We start from the raw sequence: 22702 nt of genomic DNA, 5'->3' as shown, positions 1-22702 counted from the left end.
TTGGCGGCCACAGTTTTCTCCTTAAGAGGCTGAAATGGGCATGGAGGTCGTGTCTGTGTGTGTGTGTTCATATAAGTTGCATAAAGCAGGTGTGGCATTTACAGAAAAGGTCCATAACTTCTAAACAGAATCATGTACCATGGCAAAACTCACAAACCGTCACAATCATTGGTCTCAGACCTGTTTCACTGATGTGTGTTAACCCTGCCCCCTATACTTAAGCCACGCCCTCTTTCATCACTCATGAACCATGCATTCAGGCAGTGGTGTATGTGCGTACGTAGTCACAGCTAATGAGAATTCACACTTGTTTTTTCATCAGTGTGACTTGAAAACTTTAAGGCTAAAGGAAGAACATTTTAACTCAGCTTAACTTGAAATGGGAAATGATAGAGTGCAATTATTTATATATTATAAATATTTTGTCTCATAGGTTGGAGAAAATGAGAAGGCTGCCATTTGTTTATTCAAAAAGTATGCATGTGGCAAAAAGTTAAATATTCCATGTGTAATGATATGATTAAATTCAAAATTCAGACTATGAGTGCAGCAGGACAGCTTTGTACTCCAGCAGGGGTTGGTCCTAAAATGCACGGTCCATCTGACCCGTTGATCTGACCCGTTGATCCCCAGTTGCTCCGTCAGTATATTAGGCTGTTCCCCTCTTTGCTAAAGCATAATAGAGAAAGAAAACTGGCGAGCCGTACTAAACGGAGAATCGTGACCACTAAACAGTCTAAGAAGTAATGCACGGTAGCATTTTGGATTTGACTGAATAGGCTGCGAATGATCAAAACGCGTCTATTTTACACTAAAGTTTAAGATTACGCTACGTGGGTTTAAATTCATCTTAAAAAGTTACGTGTTAGTCCAGATACGTTAAAACTTTATATTTAAAACCGGAACTACCCTGTGCCACATTTGGAAACGCAACATTGCATTCTGGCCTATTAAAGAGACTACTGAGGAAGAAAAATGGCAAATCAGCCTTTTCTATGGTGGTTTTCTACCTGTGTGCTTGATTAACATTAGTGAGTCTAAAGAGAACTACTCGCATTACTTCACATGATTTCACATCACCTGTGTTTGACTATTTAGACACAGAACTAAATGGAGTTTCAGTGGACCGTGAACAACCGAGTTCCTATCAGAGCACATCTTGTATCATGGTGTGTGTCAAAACACAATGCTTGAAAAACTAAAAACACTCACAATCTCCCCCTCCTTCCCTCCAAATTCAAGGAAGAGCATGCGAACTCCGTCATCCGAGGACATCTTTAGTTTTTCGTAGGGGTAGGACAGGAGCACCCGGGGCCTGGTGGGTGTGCGAGCTCCTCTCTCCTCCCCATTTTCCCCGTCTCCCAGTTTGGGGTCAGCCAGCACAGAGAAGCCCTGTTCGTAGTGAATCACCAGCCGGCACTCCTGGCTCTGGTATAGACAACCTGGAAGATTGAATAGAGAGGACTTTTTACAAGATGCTTGTGGACAAATCCTCTCGTTTGAATCACTTGGTACATACGTTATAGAATAAGTCATTACTATCAGAGGCAAAAGTTAAGACTCTAAATCACAGACTTTAATGTAAATAGCAGTACATTTTTAAATCAATATTGCCCAATTCAAAAATGATATTTCATCTCTGTTGGAAAACTCTCTCTCCTCCTTACTTTTATGGAGGATGTACATTTTCTTTTGTCTAATGACTTAAGTGCTAAGTGTTGGCAGGGCCATCCCGCATGATTGATGTCTTAATACATTACTGGGTTGGATGTTTGTACAAAGTGCTTTCATTTTCTATTAATATAAAAAAAGATGAATGACATCGATACAGTCTCTTTTTCAGCTAAGTTAAGTGACATTCAGCTCTTCTCACGTAAAACAAAAACATCAATTACTTGTTTTATTAGTTTTTAATTACAGTTTGCTCAAAAGCATTAATTTTTAAAACAATAACGTCATGTGATACATTTCCACTGAAAGTCAATACATACATGGGGAATATTGACAGAATCTTTGCCCAGCCCTATTATGAGTATACTGTACTATATTACTGCTTCTATAGATAATAGAAAATACTTAAAAGATCAACAATTACTGTTATTGTGATGACATTCTGGGCTCTATTTTCCCGCTGTTACTGTTCAGAAGGCATTTACCTTCTCTCTTATGTTTTTATTATGTACACCGAGCTATAACTAATGACACACTTATGATATAATAATAAATCTGTTCTTCGTGAAGGGTATAATAGTTTTTGCATTTATAACAAATTGAGATTATTGCATTCTACTGTCCATGTTTTTGGTATCTTAAGCATTCAATTTTACATTTAAACTGAGAAAAATAATGATACAAATGTACAAATAAATACATAAAATAGAATAGTTATTCACGTAATAGTTATCAACCATTTGGTCACTTTAACCTATTATTTATTGCACAAAATGTATGTTTTACCTGGTTGCGCCACCTGACATTTAGCAGTTGACAACATTAATAATAACAGGATTTATGCTGAATATTTGCATTTTTTACTTAAAATACAAAAAAGAGTTTTTGTCAACAGTCTCTATTGAAGTTAAAGTAGTAAATATTTCATAGTATCATGGTAATCATGTTCAGTACATAGAAACTAGAAGAGGCTACAGTGCAATCGATTGATTAGATGGACAGACTGTAATGGATTGTGATTGAGCAACAATGAAGTCTTGTTTTGATATATTCATAAAGTAACACCAGCTCAAGACAATTGAAAAAACTAATTGAAAAATATCCAAATGCATTCATCAAATGTATTAATGTTACATTACATAACATTAGATTAAACGCGGAGCAATTGGAATGCTAATGGTTGTGATTAAACAGAACAAAAACATGTTTGAATTTGATTTTAAAACGTACTTGAATGACTTTGGAACTTGTGACAAAATATTTCAAACAAGTTATAAGAGTTTCATTATTTAAAAACCTGAAAGGTCTGACAACTGTGTAAAAGTAAGAACTGAAAAATAAACCATGAATAAATAACTTAAGATGAATTGTAGTTTATCAAGACGTATTATCTCTCTTTTCTTTTGGTAAGACATGCTTCTCTTGAAGCCAAATCATTGTTAATGCGCTCCCTGTGTCATGTTGATTTCGCTTTACTTAACAATGGCATCTAAAATAAAATATTATCATGAAAAAGGTTAGAAAGTATATTGTATCTTTAAAGGAAGGGTTGGTTATCTTCTTCTTCAAAAAAAGATAAAATCATGCCATTTGAATTTATTATCATTAAGATAAAATGTTTGATAGTTTTCTTAGTCTGTACATTTGCTCGGACGGAGGCGCCGCCGGACATTTTCAGGGTTTGAGATGCCAAAAACATAAAAGAATGAATATTATTTGAATGTACTGAAAATGTATTCAAACTCAACAGCTTTTATTGAACGAAATGACATACGTCATGAACTGATACAATTCATTTAAAAGGAAATAATGGACTCGGACACTAAAATATGGACGTCATGTCATTGCCCCACATATAAATGAGGGAAGACTAAATATTGGAGACACCTCACATACAGCATTAGGTTTAGCTAGCTGAACCTAACAAACTGGCTTCTGGCTGTTGATGAAGGCTCTTCATATTAAAATATATTGGACAGCTCTGTCATGTCATGACTCGTGTCTTTTACACATTAGAATTTACCACATTTCACGTGACAGACGTGCAGACCAACCTGCTCGACATCATTTCTCCTCACTGTCTCTCCCTCCTCGCAGCATGTGTCCGGCTGAAAGCATCTATCTTAATCTACTCTCCCAATTTATGCATCACTTTCCTCTGCTTTAATGACAAACCTGTCGCATCTCCACACAGTGCGATCCAGCTGCAGCAAGTCCTTTTTTTTTGGTGCTTTGACAGCAGCCCCCCCCCCCCCCCCCCCCCCCAAGCGTCTCTCTCTTGATGACACCTGATCTATCGAGTGGCGCGTTTGTGTGACAAAGAGGCGAGAAGAGAGTTGTTATCTTTTCATTGTTTGCTGACAGCCTGAGCAGGATGTGTGTGTGTGTGTGTGTATATATATATATATATATATATATATATTGCAATTGCAGGGAATGTGTGTTTGCACATCTGTACATATGACAATAAGTGTCTGTGTGAGAAATGCCTCTAAGCTGGTAATGGAAAATGAGTATTTTTGATCTCGCCGCCACGTGAATGAGACATTGCGACGCATAGATGAACGTGTCTCTTCTCTCTGTGGGTTATAGAATAGCTATGCATGCGTCTTTACATATACGTATGTGCACTCTCTGTGGCCTGCGTCAGTCTCTTTTGTCCGACTGTCAACAAACCGATCCTCTGATTACTTAACCGCGTTGTCAGTCAAGCCTCGCTAATCACACTATACACACCTATATACCCTTCGCGTTTGTCTCTTTAGCTGAAGGCAATTATGAAACCAAGGTTGGCAAATATGTACACAGTAACACACACACACACACACACACACACACACACACCAGACTATGAAAGGCAAATCATTATTGTGAGTTTAATTTACCCTGCACAGAGTGCAACAATGCGATCAACTTCTAGAAATGCATGCTAAAGGATTTTTTGGTTATTGTTTAGATTTGTTGGCATCTCATTAGGTTCTGCACATTTTAAACTCTTTTGGAAAACTCACTCAGTGATGAAAACCTAACCCTTGACGTTCGCATCGCACTGGTTCCCTCGATAAAAAGCCGATGGGGTTTTCCATTGGATTTTGGATTATTTCGAACATACATGGGAAACAAATGTTTTTGTTCAGCAAGAGAATCTTCACAAATGAACACCACTTTTACGATTTTGAAGCATGAATGCAATCCTCAAAAGTAAAAAGCTAATTTCATGCTATAAAACCACATGAGCGCGAGTGAAACAGTCAATCTCTTAAGCTTGTGTTAACCACAGACCGTATTATAGGCTTCTAACCAACAACCCATTCAAAAAAACATTGACTTTGAGTCGAGGGAACTGGAAGTGCAGAAATGCTGACACATTACCAGGTTTTAGGACTCATTCTGCTACAGCACTCTATGTGGGAGTTTACAATAAAACACCAAAATATAGCTGCACTGATGAAATAAAACTGCAGCTTTATTCATTATGCCACCTGATAAGGGCACAATCTCAAAAATTACAAGTGGAGCATAGCTCTAGACAGAGCACTGAAGTCATCAGCTGACTAGTAATGTCCAATCATATTCAGGTGTGCAGTGCAGCCATTACACTTAGTGGCCACTTTATTAGGTACAATCTAGTGAAATCAAGTAAGATTGTTCTGCCATAAAGTTTACTTTTATGATGCGTATATTGTTCATTTTTTATGACACTGTCAAAGATGTGTTTCTAATATAAATGTGTTTCATGTATATAAAAAGGGAGGCACATTTTTTTTTTTGTAAAACTGCTCAATATAATGTAGTCAAATACAACCTCAATGATAACCATATGGCAGTGCCTTGGTAGTGGAGTGGTTACAGTGCAGTGCCATATCACTGCAACGTCCCAGGTTTGATTCCAGCCTTTGGACCTTTGTTGCATTTTATACCGCTCTCTTTTTCACCCCATTTTTAGTCCCTGTCTCCAACACTGATAAATAAAAGGCAGAAATACCCCCCAAAGATATAACATTCAAAACTCTGCAAGGTAGATTCACTGAAGAGCTGCTGAATTGAATTGCATTAGATTGTACAAGTGTATACCCTGATAACCTCCACTGTTAATCTGCAGTAATGTTGATGCAAACTAAGCTTTCTGTTGCATTTCTCTCTGCCACCTCTTTTGCCTCCTTACAGTATGTGCTGTAGTTTTGTTATTAAATATTCATGTATCTGTTTGTTGAGGGGGGGATTAAGGGCCTGGGTGTACTCTATCAACTAGTTTTTACGACATGCTGTGCCACCAAGTGTTTGTACTTTGGCTGTTTCCAACACTTGAAAGCAGAGTGAAAAGCCGGTCTATTGTGATATTTGACATATTCCTAGATAGGAATACCGCAGAAGCAATGTTGGTTTAAAACATCACTGATCAGATGTGGTGTTGGGACAATTAAGGCAGCTACAGCAGGAAGTGCTACTGTGGGTGTTTCACTCTTTTATGTGTGTCAGGAGCAGAGCAGTATATTACAGTAATTCCTCCTCTCCTTATCAACTGTGAAGCGCACTAAACAACAGAGGTGCCTTGATTACAACTTCAGGAAGTAATGTTGATAAGGACACTGTGAATCAAATCGAAAAATGAGGCACACACACACACACACACACACACACAGTAATATCCACAGAACCCTGAAGACATCCCATTCATGATGAAAAATGAGTCTCATAATGTGTAACATTATTCTAATGACGTATAAACAATCTGGCAGGACAAACGTCTCCCTAATGGCATAACAGTTGTAAATGGGGCAAAGAGTGCCGGGTCTTTGTTGTGTTCAGGAGTAGAAATTAGACCTGAAACTCTACTCTTTCACCTGAGAGCCTTGATCTGTGAGGCAAGCAGGGTTTCCCATCATAAACCCCCCCCCCCCCCCCCCCCACACACACACACACACACACACACACACACACACACACAGAGAGGGGCTTTTCAGGCTGAAACAAAAGCCCCTCTTTGACGGTGAGTGGAGAAGACAGAAGGAGGGGCAGACAGTGATAACACAGAGAGAGCTGAATAAATGAGGGACAGAGGGAGGCAGTGAGACCCTAACTAACGCTTACTGTTACCACAACAATAGGTGCTAAGAGGCTTTTACAGGACAAAACTCTTTGTCATTAGATTAAAACTTGTAAATGTCATTAACAGCCGGTAAAATACTTAACATTTATCCTCCCACTGCGCTAAACTTCCAAGTATCACAGCAGGTTACTAGGTTCATTTTCCACAAACCACGGAGGCTTTCTCTTAAGTACTCCAAGTCATTAAGCTGTTTACCCGTTCATTAACGGGACCCAATCGACCTTTCAGACAATTTTTGCAGCTGCCTTTGACAACGATATGCCTGTGGGTGTACAGAAGGAGGGAGGAAAAGTGGGATTACTACCTGTAAACATACATATGAAGCTGCTCATAAAAGAATGTTTTGAATCTGTGGTTCAAGGTAGCTTGTCACCACGACCAACTTGAGGTTTTTACACTTTGGTTTTTGTACAGATTAATCAAGAGAGACATAATTAGGGAGCTTTAGGAAGGCAGATTTAGTTATCTTTGGACAGAGCCAGGCCAGCCGCTTCTCTCCGTTTCCAGTCTTTATGGAAAGATAAGGCAAGGTGCTCAGCTAAGGCAACGGACAGCTGGTTGCAGCTTGATATTTAGAGCGGTATCTATCCTCTCATCTAACTCTCGGCAAGAAAGCAAATTAAAGTCCCAAAATCGCAAACTACGTCCTTGAAACATAATCTGCGACACCGATGACAACTGGACAAACTATCTGCTGGATCATGGCACTCATGGCAGGATTGTCATTATCGATTCCTCGTAGGTTGATTAAGACTCCAGTGAAGCGAGACAAGCAACAGAAGACATCGATGACAGCAGGTATGCAGTAGACATAAGCGGGGTTTGAACTTTAAGACTACATGATAGGCAGTGCCTTACCCTGCTAATTGCTCAAAATATCAATGTAACCTCTGCAAAGTTTGAGTCACCTTGGACATAATAATAACAGAATGACTGCAGGCCAAGTCTCTGGGAAATTTAATTCTGGAGCCGAACAAATTACTTTCTCCTTTAAAGTCGCTCTAAGAATGGCCTGCTGCCCGTCGAGTGATTGAGAGTTAATCTATCTAGCCTTGACAGTGAATAAACCATCACAATGATTTATCAGAATGTAACAGATGAAAAGATGACAAGGTCAGCGCGTCGACTCGTCAGGTGGCAACTGCTGAAAAATGAGTGAATGCACTTTGTATGCATTATCACACTCTGAGGGAAGTGTAAATTACTTTTCTGCTTCCATAACAAGAAAGGGAGGGCTTGGTGCCGACATCAATCCGTTTGAGAAAAGTTATGGGATCCATTTCAGATAGAAATTCAATGGTGAGCAATAAAGATTCAAAACCATTCTCATTTTTCTTCATTCTTTTGCCGTGTGTCACCGACCTGTATCCTAAATATGTATTACACTTCAAAATGTAAGGAAATAAATATTTTCACCCATAGTAGCGGCATGCCTTTGCATGGTGGTGTCAGACTGGCAGTCCAGATATTTTAAGAACTGTTTACCTGATTACGACATTTTGACCAGAAATTCATGGTCTCCAGAGGATGAATCCCAATGATGTTGATGATCCCCTGACTCTAAGCGTCACCATGAGGTTGACTTTTGATTTTGAGTGAAACAACTATTTGCTCTCCAGTTTGTTACAGACATCCACGTCTTCATCAGGATGAATTGTAATCACTCTGGTGAACTCCGAACATTTCATCTACTGTAGCACTATCGGGTTTCAATTAAGGTACAATACTTAGAATTTATCACTACATACCTGCAAAACAAATGACTTTCCCATCAGTGTCAGCTGTGCTTTGTGTTGGCTAATTAGCAAATGTTAGCAATACAGTCGACAGCATTTGGCAGCCAAATCTGTGCTAATTAATCATACTAATTAATGCTAATGTTGCTACATATCTGCTCCCTCAAGTGGCAAAAACAATCAGTTAATGCAGGTTTAAAGGCAGGGGTGTTTTCTCTTTTCCCAGCTGATTAGACATCTGCTCAGTTTGAAGGACGCCATGCACCAATGCGAATGATAAAGGTGTAATATTCACAAAGTTTACAGGAGAATAAGGAAGGTGTTAATCAAACACAGTCTGCACAATCCCACACACTCCTGTGAAGAATTGTGTCATCCAAAATAAGTAAAACCATCCGTGTGGGTGTACCATGGGCCCTTCACTTTATCTGTTGACTTGAGCTACAGCACGTCAATACTGAGCAGCTTGTTTTAGTCTAGACAGCGTTTTGTCATGGGATTAAAATAAGATGTCCTTTTAACGACACACAAAATGTGATTATTATGAAACATCTTGGGAGTGTTTAATTCAAATTGAGCTCTGCAGGCGTGAATGAAGCCCTGCTATGCCAATCACAGAGTAGCACCTGGATCAGTGGGTGAAGACATGATTTAGGGAGAGTTTTAACAGTTTGGTGAGGCGGAAACCACGCTGACAACGAGGATGTAGTGTTGAAGTCTTGTATCATTTGCTGCTGGAAACAAACTGTTTCATACGAGTCTGAAGTGAAACTTAATTTGGCTGATGGAGAGAGGAGGGGGGCCCAGGGGAAAAAGTTGCAGTTCCCAGGACATTTTGTGCTTGGAGAGAAGGGGAGGCAAAGAGAGAAGGGGGGGGAGGGGTGGGGAGGGGGGGCATTCTGTTGGATTTCCCTGGACGGCACAAACCTAATGCCAAAAAGTGCGCCCACACACACACACACACACACACACACACACACACACACACACACACACACACACACACACACACACACACACACACACACACACACACACACACACACACACACACACACACACACACAGCATTCCTTTCTATAAATAGCAAGTGCTTTGTCCACATCTTCTATATGGATGTCAAATTATATCACAAACCCTCCCCTATCTCAGTGTATGAGTGGACTTACAGTGTATGTTTACACTTTGCTTTATACACTGGATTTAGACTTCATCTTAGGCTTGCAAGACCTCAGGCAGTATAGAGACTCTTAGGTCTCTCTGGATACATTTTGCTGCAGCGAGCCCGAGCACGTCTGAGGATGCATCACAGAATCCAGCACAGCGACCTGTGCTGCTCGCTCCGCTCCATGTTTGTGTGTTCCCTTCTCTCTTTAAAGTGTCTTTATCCGTTTTAAAAAGGTACTTTGAGTTACTCAATCTAAATGTTCATGCGTTGCGTATCGGTACTCACTTGTCGTGACTTCTTTGATCATCTCAGCTGAGGCGTGACATCCATTGACTATGTGTCTGGTCCACAGGGACAGATCCTTGGTGGTCTCTGCCCGGAACAGGTGAGTCTCGATGCCGAGTCGTGTGCCAGTCCGAGTGGCAAAGAACAGCTCTGTGCCAGAGTGTGGCGACCCCCGGTCAGGGCCAGAGTGGACCAGGCTGGATGAACACATACACATAAACTATCATCAAGTGTAAGGAAGGGAGAAGGCATTCATGGTAAATCTGTTCAGATGTTATTTTCCACTTACGTTGAGTGCAGTTCTCAAAATTGTTTGAATGATATGTTTCTTCAGGTTAAATGTGTTTAATGTGAAGAAAAATTGTATGTAGGTCACAGGATGGCAACATTGAGTAATATTTTTGTTACTCCGCCAAGTGCATCATGGTCATTCTTCCTGTTTACGCGCGAACAACCTGGAGATTTGAAGTGTAGACGGCGCTGTGACCCCGTTGAGTAAAGTAGTGAGGAAATAAACATATATCTTATAAATGATCCTTGTAGAAATACGTCTGTCGATATTTAACAGGATGGTTTAACTTTGGGCACTACTGGAATTCATGTCCTGGAATTTTAGGCGAATGTTAGTGTGCGTAAAGCTACAGAGTGCTGTCACACTTTGAAACTAGAGAACAGCTGGTACAGGTTTGCTTGAAGGTGAAGACGGTGTTTAGTTGTGCAATCTCTGGGAAGTTCCACGAGGGTTTGGGGAAACTTGTTGGAATGCGGCGGGGAGTGAGGCGGATGGACCGCCGGGTGTGATTCTTATCTCATTTGTGGTCTGATAAACAGTAATTTCATCAAATTCACTGCCACGTGCCATATAGCTGTTTTCCAAGCTACTGTAGCTGTCATATTTGTTTACTCTGCGTCAAGGCTTTTGTCACACTGAAGTGGCCGTAGTTTCATCTCTGAGCCCTTTGCCCACTTTTTATTTTTGTGCATTGTTCTTAATTATGCATTTGGTGGACTTAGGCTCAGACCTGGGGTGAAGTTACACATTAAAATTGTTGTTTAACCACTCTGCAGAGTTATGCATGTTAGCATGTTGACTTAACTGAAGGCTTCACTGTGGATAAGAGCCGCTTGCATGGCTGTGGTAGACTCACTCTTGTTGTCCTTAGGACTTGTGGTAAAGTAAATAAAAAAAGAACGGCTGTCACGCCAACATGCTCACAATGAAAACGCTAACATGCTGGTGTTTAGCAAATAATGGTAACAATATTCAACATTGTAGTTTAGCATGTTAAGATGCTTTGCAACATTCAAAGCACTCAGCACAAAGCCGAACTTGTCTGCACGTATGAGTGGTGGACCTACCGGGTTGCTAAGAGTGGATACATGTGTGCAGGGCTCTGCCAGGCCTCCCTGCCTCGTGGTAGACTCTCATACAGCAGGAGGTCTTTCTCTGACACCACCATCAGCACCGGCTTCCAGCATTGCTTCTCACTCTCCGTCTGCAGCACAAACACATAAGCGATGAGACGAGAGAGGTTGTATCCATCATCTCTCAGATTTGTATATCCGCTCATCCTGTGCAGGGTCATTGGGGATGTGCTTTATTCAGATGAAAAACATTGAAACAAAAAGCCGTTTGAAACCATTATCTGGAGTATTGCACTATTTTGTTAAGTGCACAAATTACCAGAGCCTGAGGCAAAAACTTAAAAATGATTATCGAGTTTGATCAGCGGCCCAGAAAAGCATTTAGTATTCATTTTTGTAATAATATCAGCAGATCTTTGTGGAGCTGTAAAAGATAAATTAATTGAATCATCCAACGAGGCTGCTGATGTTGAATTTCAATCAAGCACAACCTCAATTAATTTGATGCTGCGGGATTTGATATTCCTATGCCCTCTTATATTTGTGACGAATTCTGAAATCGTTAGACGAAAGCAGGTATTTCATCTTTAATATCAATGGTTGTTTGCCAGTGAGCTGGCTTTATGAGACTAATGGTGTGTCAAAGAGAGGAACAGTGCGTGTGTGTGTGTGTGTGTGTGTGTGTGTGTGTGTGTTTCATATGTAAAAGACTGCACGAAGTGTGTACTCTGCAGTTGGTGTAGACCAGTCTTCAACTCTTCCATCTGTCTTCTGTAATATTTCACGCCAAAATATGCCAAAAATGAACTATTATTATGTTATGAAGCTGTTCTGGACCTTCACTAGAAATGTGTACGTTCACTAAACTGTTGTGTGTACCCAGTGGAGAATTAGCTATAAATAAAAGGTGGCTGGTGTGCAGGTGCACGTACACTTTCTACGGATTTTCTTTGCCGTGCTCCCTCGCCTACCAATCCCTCCTAACGAGCAAACCCAATTGCTTTCCCCTTCAGAACACACGCTGTTAATCTCTAAACTCAGAGCACGCACACACACACACACACAGCCCCGTATTTCATTTCACAATGCTCCATAACTATTCTCGTTATGAGTGCTTATCTGCAGCCGAGCCATGGAATCCTAAACTGCTCTTTCATGTTCTGCCTCAGCCAATCATATCATGGGATTTAAAGGGTTGAGGGTCAGCTTTTTAACATAATGAGAATATGTTGCTAAGTAACAGTATTGTACTGCATTTGAAGGATCAAATATTGGCAAATTCATGAGGACTAAATTATAGAGGAATGCGTGTGTGTGCGGATACGGTTTGCACAGGTGATGATGTCTTTGTATGAAAGAGAGAGTGAAGCTTTACCTGTGTGTGTCAGTGCTTATGAATTTCAAAGACGTCTGCATAAGTGTGTACAGTAATGAAAAAATAAACATGCAAACACCTCTGCGCTCACACACATTTGTAATTCTAGATCCTGTTTGCCATAATGCCTTTCTGAGCTCAAAGAAGATCTAAACCTAATTCTAACATTAACCCTGTTATTATCAGATAACCACTGAATTAAGGAAACATATTTAAATGCAATTGATCAATTATTAAATAAAAGGCAAATTATAAATGATGCATCTAAAAAAAAAAAAAGACGAAAAAACATTAATAAATAATAACTGTAACAACCAGAAATCGATATGTCAGAAAACAAGCATATATCACATATCTTTCATCATCTCATGATTCAACTCTGGATACTAACCATAACAATCAAAAAAACAAGTTTTAACCTTTAAACAGCCCTTTGAAGATAAAATTGTGTGTCCTGACTTACCAAAAATTTCAAAAATGTTTGAGGGGTAAAACTCAAACTGGTTTTCACAAAGACAGAACAAGAGCACACATGCACATATACACCTACACACCGTAGTCTCAAAACGGTAATAAAAGAAAAGTTACCCCATTAAAATGTGAGAAGCATGGGCGACACACACACACACACACACACACACACACACACACACACACACACACACACACACACACACACACACACACACACACACACACACACACACACACACACACACACACACACACACACACACACAGACACACACACACACACCTTCCCTGCCAGCCATCCCAGGTGTCGTATCTCTTTGCTGCCAGCTACCCCCGTCCTGGCTGTGCTCTGGATGACCTCTGCCAGCGCCCGCTGTGGTGGGAGGATCATTCAGGGCGCATTAGATTTAAAGCAGCTCCGAGGAGCCGAATCATGGCCACAGTATAGAATCATTGAACTATCTAATTGGAATGGTCACGTATATGGGAATATATGTAAAATCAAAGACAGACCTGTGCCAGTTTGGATGTGACAGAGTGCATGACAGAGAACCAGGACAGGGCAGATGGTTGGTCTGGGCACCGCAGCACCACGGTGTGCCTGGCGTCAGGGGAGTGCAGCTCCAGTTGTCTGGAGGTGGAGATAAGAAAAGTTAAAACAGCTTTAACCTTTCGGTTATCGTTGGACGGGTTCTAAGACTTTATGGTTCACATCCCTCGGTGAATAAATTCCCTTTTGAATATTGAAAATCTATTGCTATCAGGCAGGCCCAATTGGACTCAATTTAATCTCGACTCATAGTTTTCGAAACCAAATGTAATCCATTTAGGTCTCGGCTTCAACAGATGCTCGTTTGTCTCATCCATTTGAAAATGGGCACTCGGTCAGAACAATGGAATGAAGAGCATTGAAATTTGAGTTTATTTCGAATCAATTTGAAATATAAAAACAGGCATTTCTCATGCAGCCTCTGTGGGCCATAAGACATAGTGCTGTCTAAATTTCCATAGCTAATCTCCTTGAATCATATGGGAGCATTTCTGGCCTCCAGAGAATCTGTAGGATGCTTCTCCATCTCATTGAACAGCTCTTTGATTGTGTGCTCAATGAATATGAATTTTAAAAAGACCTTTTAAAAATTCATAAAAATTCAAGGCTGCACTACATATATATATATATATAGCAGCCTTTACAGTGCATAAAGTAGTGTACTTTGTAGCATCAATACCGATAGTGTTCATCTCTGTGAAATAAAGGAGGACAAGGCATTGTAAACGACCCTTCAGAGCGTGCCCCATGCTGGGATTTGGAGTTTACCACCTACTCTGAAACTATCTAGCATCTCTGTTCACACAGCACTCCACTGCCCAGGTGCTCCCTGTGGTTTAAAATAGAAACTACTCCAAAACCAGGGTGGGTTCACCTCTGCAAACATGCTTTCTTTGCAGCTTTCCTCGTTCATACAGGACACACTGGGGACCTGGAAAAGCCCCAGCGAATGTGATGAATCTGCTCTTCCACTGAACCCCCGGAGGTGGGAGAGACCGTCCAGATCAGCTCCAGGTGTTTCTCTTGGGTTAAAAATAGAAATGCTGCCTGTTGATTAAGGACAAGCCAGGGGGAGAGCAGAGGGTGAGGAAGTGGGGAGACTCCAGGGCCGGATGTGCGTTAGATAGAGGTGGTTCTTTAAGGATGGTGTTTGTTTTAGCACTAACTTGACTTCTGTGAGTTATACTAGACCTAGGGGAAGCATTATCTGCCATTTTCTGGCCAAGATGTGGGGTGGCTTTGGGGTTAAATGATCCATCTGTTGCATGCATGACAAAATGCATTAACATGGGGAATCACTGGGAGAGCAGCACATGGACTAAATGACCTGTAGATTGACTTGAATGTATGGACTTATATAAATCCTGCCTGAATGAAGATCAATGTCTCACTTGATCAAAGGGATATACGATCAAAGGGATACACGATATATAGTGCTTGATAAAGCACTATATATAGCAATTATGTATTCAAGCTCAGTACTGTAGTCAAAACTAGTCTAGACTGTGTTTAGTTAGGTAGAGTTTAAGATTTTCCCTTGATTTCAAAACAATTACTCTTTTCCCACAATTCCTGGGATTTGTGGGATTATGCTTTATCACGTTTAGTACAACAACTCCTCTCTAAAGTACACTTTTTTCTTTACTTCCTCTTTTTACATCTTTGCGGTTCAAAAATCATTAGAATGCGGTTCAAAAGTCATTAGAATCGTCTGATATGCTGATTTTCATAGGTCTACATAGTTTCACCTTTACAGATTTTGCACGTCCCTACTTCTGCTTCAGCTGCTATTTGAGCATGAAAACTATCTGATAAGGTGTGGATAAATGCTGTGCATGGGCAGGGCTAACAGTTGAACCCTCTCCTGGCAGCGTGAGCTGCAGGTTGTTCAGGTAAAATATGCGATGAGATATATGGAATACAAACGGGTACTCTGCTTTGAACCAGTGATACTGGAGACAGTTTAAGAGATCAGTAGTAGTGGAATACTAAAGTTAGAGGTTTTTATATAGTAGGCAGATACACACCTGACCAAGGTGAGAATTGGAAAGAGAGTGCAAGTCCTCATCCTTTCAAAAATCTGTCCAGGTTAAACAGAGGTAGTATAGAAAACTGTCATACTGTGAGGAGCCGTGCTGGTTCTGCCAGGAGTCATTTCCTCCCTTTACACAGCCATTTCCTGTGGATATTCAAGTCTCCTACATTCACACTGCAGGGTTTTCAAGTATGTGATCTCAGTAATGACACAGATTAATAGTGAAAGAAAAAAAAGAGACATTTCATCCATTTTAAGAGCTAATTTTCTTTCTTCTCTCGTCTCTTTGTGTCTCTCAATTCTGCTTTGCTCATCTCCGCCTTTCTTGTTCTTTCTCAATTTCTTTCATTTTTCTGCTCCACCCCTCTCGTCACTTCTTCTTATCCCGTCTCTCCACACCTTCTCGTAACACAATCCACAGTATGAATGATATGAGTGTAATCCTATCATTTTTTTAAATTTAATCTATCACCAGTGTCACAGAAAGTTTATGTCCTTATACAGTGTGTATGTTACAGTAAGGTGAGGGAAATGTCGTCAGAACATTACAAAGTTTTAAAAGAAAAGATATATCGAGTCTTTTATTCTCTATACTTACATCTTCCATACACACTCTACTCCCTCATTTTCACTTTCCTTGTCTTATATCATCTCTTCTCATCAATGTACGTGCTCCGCCTTTTCTCATATCCTTCTCTCTCGTCTGTCCTCTCAGGCTTATACACAGTCTAAACAGCATCTGCTGAAATGAAGAGAGAAACCCTCAGAGGGATGCAACATTGCACAGAGTCTCGTATAAAAAGATAAGCCAGACTTCTGTGTCATTTAATATAAAGCCTCTTAAACCATTTCAGCTTTGAACCCAAAATAAGAAAAACAGAGAATAGGTTTAGTCTCGCCATGCAATCTTTAATCTGATGCACATAAAACACCGCGATACTGAGAAGCATCCAACTTTTCAGTAGAAATGCCCTCCCATTTAAACATTTACTCAATATTTACTGGTGAGTCAAAGGGGAATTTAACCTGGCTGTGAGGATAAGGAAGGACCTTCATGGAAAAAAAAGGTAAAAACTCACCTTGTCACGAAGAGAGTTATTGACCCCAATTCCTGGTATAACTGGCTGACCAATAAAGTCAAACGTATGACCAAAGTCAATGTTCAACTGTATTGTGCTCTTAAAAAGGTTTAATACTTAAACCAAGATTTGTACAAGTGCAGCAGAAATTGTCACCCAACACTCCCTTGAAGGTGGATCCTCCTTTATTACCTGAACTTGATGCACGTCACAGCCAGTTTCAAATGTAGCTCTAAAGAAGTAGTTTGATATTTTGAGCAATACGCTTTTTTTTGCAGAATTAATAAGAACAATACCACTCTCAGGTCTGTGTGGAGAGCTGAGAGGCAATTAGCGTAGCTTAGCATGAAGGATGGGAGAGAGGAGAAACAGCTAGCAGAAGCAGGTGGCTCTGTTCATCCATTCCATCCATTATACATAACTGCTTATCCTTTTCAGGGCCGAGTCTGTTCAAAAGGCAAATAAATGAAACATACCAACCAGCACCACTGAAGTTCACTAACACACGCTTTGTGTCTTGTCATTTTGAAGTAGACAGACACAGATGTCCTCATGTGCTCTGTCTGTTTTCGTTTTACACAATAACAAAATTAACTTTCCTAATATAATTATAATCTCTTTTTTTTTTCAAATGACATTAATTCTGTAGCTAATAATGTTTTGAGAAGAAATGAGTTAACATCTTGTCGATGGTTGTTTCTTAGAGTAGTTTACTTGTTTATTCAGTAGGTATAAAACTGAACATCATGAAACATCACGACTTATTTAGTCATTTTAGGTAATTAACTGCACGTTAACAGCTGTGTTTTCTTGTTGGGAATGCGATGGTGACGGGTTGTACGTGGGCTTTGGCAGGCAGCTGCTGTCCCCTCTTCAGGTAATGCATCGTTTTGTGATATGGCGTACTGGACCGTACCAGCCTACTTTCACCCCTGGGCTTCATGCTAAGCTAGGCTAACCGCCTCCCAGCTCTAGCTCTGTGCTTTCTCTAAAATGATTCACATAATGTAGTGCGAGCATGGCCTCCGATCCTGGTCAGCATTTAAAACGGTTTTCAGCCTGAAGAGTCACAGTGGTGCTCATGCAGCCACGGGCAAAGTACAGAGAAAAGGGCTCATGGATACAATTTCTGTCAATAACTTACTCTACAAAGACTGGACTCATTCCCAGCAAGGAAGAGTGACTACATTTCCTTTTGTCAAGGATAACGTACTTTTTAGTTAAACATCTTATTATACAGAAGAAGCAGCCAACAGAGAAGCATCTGCTCTATCTGTGGATGGTGCTCCCATTCTGCATTTGCAAGTGTTTTTTTATTGATTGTTTGGGTGTGTTCGCATTTACATTTTACATCCGCAGCGTTGAGCTGCCTAACAACATCCATACAGACCGAGGGACTTTGAAGTCACTGCTCACTGCTAGGACTTGACTTTGATGTTGCCTCGATTGTCTGAAGCTTTGATGTTTAGTGAGGTTTAACTGTCTTACACTTTTAAAATCATACGTATGCAGAGGACACACATGAATGGGATGGGACGATGGAGAGACACTGAGCTGTAGAGAGAGAGAAAAAGGAAAAAAAAAATCAAGAGAGACAACAACTGGAAGAGATAGAAAGAGAGAATTGATTACCGATAACAGAGAAAGCTGGTAAGACGTAGAGAGAGAGAGAGAGGGAGATCAGGAAAGTAAAGAAAGGAGAGGACAGCTAGAAGACAAAAGGGACAGAAATACACAAACAAGTAGCAAAGAGGGAAAATCACCAGAGTGACGGCACAACAAACAAAAAGACAAGCAGGAAGAAAAACAACATGGTAAGAAGAACGAAACAGAGGGAGAGACAACAGGGACAGAGAGCGCACATTCACAGACTGACACCAGAGATGTTTGAACAGCAAGTCTTTTTCTGCCCCCATGCTGTTTGATTGGGCCATTGTCATATGACTAACCAATTAACTTGACGACACCTCCTAACAGACCCCCCCCCCTCCCCCCCCCCCCCCCCCCCCCCCCACACACACACACACACACACACACACACACACCCCGCTGACTGAGAATTATCAAAGTGCCGCTTCAAATGTCTGTCTTTAAGAAAAACTGACTGAAAAAGCCTGAGACAACAGTATTGGGTAATCCCTTCAGGACAGCAGAAGGCGGCTGCAGACTCTGCTATTCTCTCTCTCACGGTTGAGTAAAGGAGCACAGAAGGATTGATTAACCTCTGGGTCATTAAGGTAATCATCTTTTGGGATTTTGAAAGTTGAACTTTGGAGCATGTGCAAGTGACAATATTGAAGCAAAGCCTCTGAGGCAGTCAACTACACTACACTACACTACACTCACAATACACACTTTTCTCACTGTAACGTATATCGAGCACATCTTTGTCATAATAGCGACTGATATTTGAATTATTTGTAGTAATTACAACACCAAGGATGTATATATACTGATTTCTTAGCAAAAATATTTTTTATTCAAGTTTGACTTTGAGGAAAAGGCCAGAAGAATTCTGTAATTTTTAAATATGGTACTTAAATCCCATAGAAACACCGAATGAACAACCCGTTAGTCAGTCACTACGTAAGAACTTTCTGTCTGTGGCTCCCAGCCCATTTGTTGCTGCTGAAGATATAAATCTTTTAAAATGGTATCACGTGAGCTGGCTGGCTGAACTATGTGAGTCAATCAATGAGCTATTAGTCATTAGTCAGTGACTCTAAAGCACAAGAGGAGCAGACGGATAATATTTGAGAGACTGAAAAAGATGGCGGCATCTCCGGAGAACTGCCTTCAGCTCAAGAATGAGGAAGCAGGCATTTTCTATGGTGTGTGTGTGAGTGTGTGTTTCACCTACCTGTTCTCGGGGTCTGGTGTGGTCATGGCTCGGGTTACACAACACATCTTGAGTGGTATGCACCTCCTGTCGCCCTGCAGGGACAGGGAGGGCTGGGTAGGAGAGCTCGGAGGGTCAAATGTGGAGACGGAGGAGGAAGAGGAGATGATGGTAGGGCTGAGGCGAGGAGACTCAGGAGGGGGGGTTTCCCAGCCGATCTCTGACACCGGGGAGCCCTTTTTGACGTACGGTGTGGCCTCACGCATGTACTTCACTGGGCAGAAAAGGAAGACAGAGATTTCCAGTATACATTGAGATATGGTACAGACGATAAACTAGGAAATGGAAGTAGCACATTTCGAGATTTAAATGCTCTGGAGATACTTTTGGTCAAAGTGGGGGGTTTAATTTGAAGACGTTATTTGGCAAAAGGTATAAAGCATCCCATAGTTACCTAAGGCACTACACCAGTATAACACAACTACCCAAATTATGTTTAAACGCTATAAAAAAAATCCCATTCACAGAACTCAGCTTCACTTAACACTGAGGACTTTTGGCATAGTTTAAAAAAAAACGTAATAAAGAGGCCAATTCAAATCTGAGAAGTATCTCCTGTATGTTTGACCATTTAGTCATCTTTTGATGTGGACCATTTATTATAATCAGATGCACCAAGCAGATTGTTGAATAAAAAGGCTCACACTATTGAAGATAGTTAGTCTCAGAAACAGGATGTGGGGATACCACAGTCTAGATACACAGCAGAAAGAGAAACTGCTTAATTATGGTACCTCTGAGGCATTTGGCAAGTATTAAAGACCGTCATGGGGCGTCAGATTGAAAGATAACTCTCGGCAATATCTCTGTGCATAAATGATGCTTGAACTCAGGAAGTGTCTGGAAACTGTTTTTGAGTTGTGAGTCTGTTCAATAGCTGGTTCAGGTTTGCACGAAAGGGTGAAGTAGACCTAAACCCATATGCTAAATATCAAAATAAATTGGTGTACAACTTGTTATTCTACCATGCAAATAAAGCGGTGAGTGCTTGTTGCACAGACGGAAGGAAGCTCAGTTGATCAAACGATTACCTTCCAATGAGCTGACACAGTTGGCCCTCTCTGCTGTCAATTTGAAATGATAACAGCAAACGTCAAAATGCTGATAAGCCAAAACGGACTCAGGTGTTCTGTATTCATGCCGTAAACTGCACCAATGATTTACACCTCGTCTCTGCTGCTACAGGCAGGCAGCATCAAGAGAGTCATGGTCCTAAAAACACTGAACCGTCTGTACCTCCAAAGCCCTGATAGGACAGTCACAATCAATTTATGCTGCCACAATACCTCAGAAACTCCCATTTCCAAAACATAAAGCTTTACTTGTAAATGTCAAACTCAATCACTGGAGGCTTGACAACCATTTTAACTTCCCCGTGTTTTTAGGTGTTGAGAAGGGGAGGAGAAAAGAGAAGAGAGGACACATGTTTTAGCGAAGGACAGAAATGGAGAGGCAGAAATGAAATGGGTGCTCAGTACGCTTTCTATGTCCTGAATGTTCTGAATCCTCGGTATGCCCTGGATGTTTAATTGGCATATCCTACTGTACGCGCCGCGTATAATTGGCATATGGCTGGTGGCATTTGTAATCCAGCAAGTGAACTATTCTTGGAAGAAGCACTGTGGACCCCTGTGAGACAGTGTAACAAGCCTAACTGTCAACCTGTAGAGGAGAGATGACAGGCTGACACACAACACAGAGGAGGAGACGGTGCGACGATGTGAGAGTGTCCTCAATGGACCTGTGGTGACGACGTGATCCAATTACACAGCAGAATAACTCACACGGTCTAATCAGATTATAGGACTGAAAAATCCATTCGTTAAAATGCATCATAACAAGATACAATACAAGTAGATTCAATGGACTGAAAAGATCGAATCGCCTGCAGTTGGATGACGACAACCTTGTGTGGTTATGTTCGCTCGGAGGCATGCATTGATGAGACACAAAGGCACATGAAGGATTTGGATTTAGAAAGGAAACCGCAACAAGGTCTTCAAATTTAAGATAGACCTAGTACAAAGATACACACACTGTCTGCCTCATCTTCTGTGTGTGTGTGTGTGTGTGTGTCTGGACTTTGGAAATGACACTGTAAAACTGTAGCCATTTAAACACAATTGCTGTTTGGAATATAATTAATGTATGATACAACCTTACATGTACAATACATCCTGCGAGTGTTGGGGGGTCACTATCAAAGGGAGAACTCTGAAGCAGAGTTATAAATCAAAACCCACGACTCCGGAGGACTCCCATTAACCTCTTGCTTCGACCATAAATCTGGCTTTAGACTTTACAGGGCTTCACTTAATACTTAAGACAAACAGAGTAGCACTGAAACAATTAATGTCGATGGATAAAAATCTCTATAACTTATTAGTTGTTGAAACAAAAAGCCAGAAACTCCCTGGTTTCAGGGTCTACAATGTGTGGCTTTCTCGGCTTTCTATCATTCTAAATCAAATTTCTTTGATTACATTTGATATGATTAATCAAGTAATTAATACATTTTGCAGTCTTAATGAGGACAAATCATTTTTACTTTGAACACAAATTATATTACAATGATGTGGCCTAACAGCTCAGTCTTTGGTTATCTACAGTCCACTTTCTGAACTGACTTAATTAAAACAAATCAAATGCAGCTTTAACACAAACATAATGTTAAGTGTGTGATTTGTCTTTAGCTAACATTTACAATTGGCAGTCTGGAGGGAGGAAACGTAAACTCATGGACCAGCGTCACTGTGCCCAGAAATAGAGCTGGAACTGTTTCCAGCGGAGGGGAAAATAAATGGGGTGGAGTCCATGTGATCATTACACTGGAAGTGTTTAAATGTGTGTGTGCATTCCCCTGGGTTGCGTTTCTATTTCATTACAGCACCAGCACAGCCAGCTCTGCACAATAACCTCGATAGCACGATAAGAACTTGGAGAGGATATGGCTCG

At 40.8% G+C, this 22702-nt stretch overlaps 1 protein-coding gene across 1 annotated transcript in view; it reads right to left on the bottom strand.

Moving 5' to 3' along the window:
- Positions 1 to 22702, bottom strand: part of sntb1 (syntrophin, basic 1) — a 35469-nt gene that overhangs the window by 5041 nt on the left and 7726 nt on the right. The window contains exons 2-7 of the mRNA XM_079163935.1: positions 19709 to 19961; positions 13698 to 13815; positions 13468 to 13557; positions 11330 to 11466; positions 9971 to 10167; positions 1213 to 1442 (exon numbers count right to left, since the gene is read on the bottom strand). Of these exons, the coding sequence (XP_079020061.1) occupies positions 1213 to 1442; positions 9971 to 10167; positions 11330 to 11466; positions 13468 to 13557; positions 13698 to 13815; positions 19709 to 19961 (1025 nt within the window). The remainder of the gene's footprint in view (positions 1 to 1212; positions 1443 to 9970; positions 10168 to 11329; positions 11467 to 13467; positions 13558 to 13697; positions 13816 to 19708; positions 19962 to 22702) is intronic.

This window comes from Pholis gunnellus (genome assembly GCF_910591455.1).
Source record: "Pholis gunnellus genome assembly, chromosome: 8".
Classification (NCBI taxonomy): domain Eukaryota; kingdom Metazoa; phylum Chordata; class Actinopteri; order Perciformes; family Pholidae; genus Pholis; species Pholis gunnellus.
Note: the sequence above shows the minus strand (reverse complement) of the source record. Positions and strands in the feature narration are given on the sequence as shown.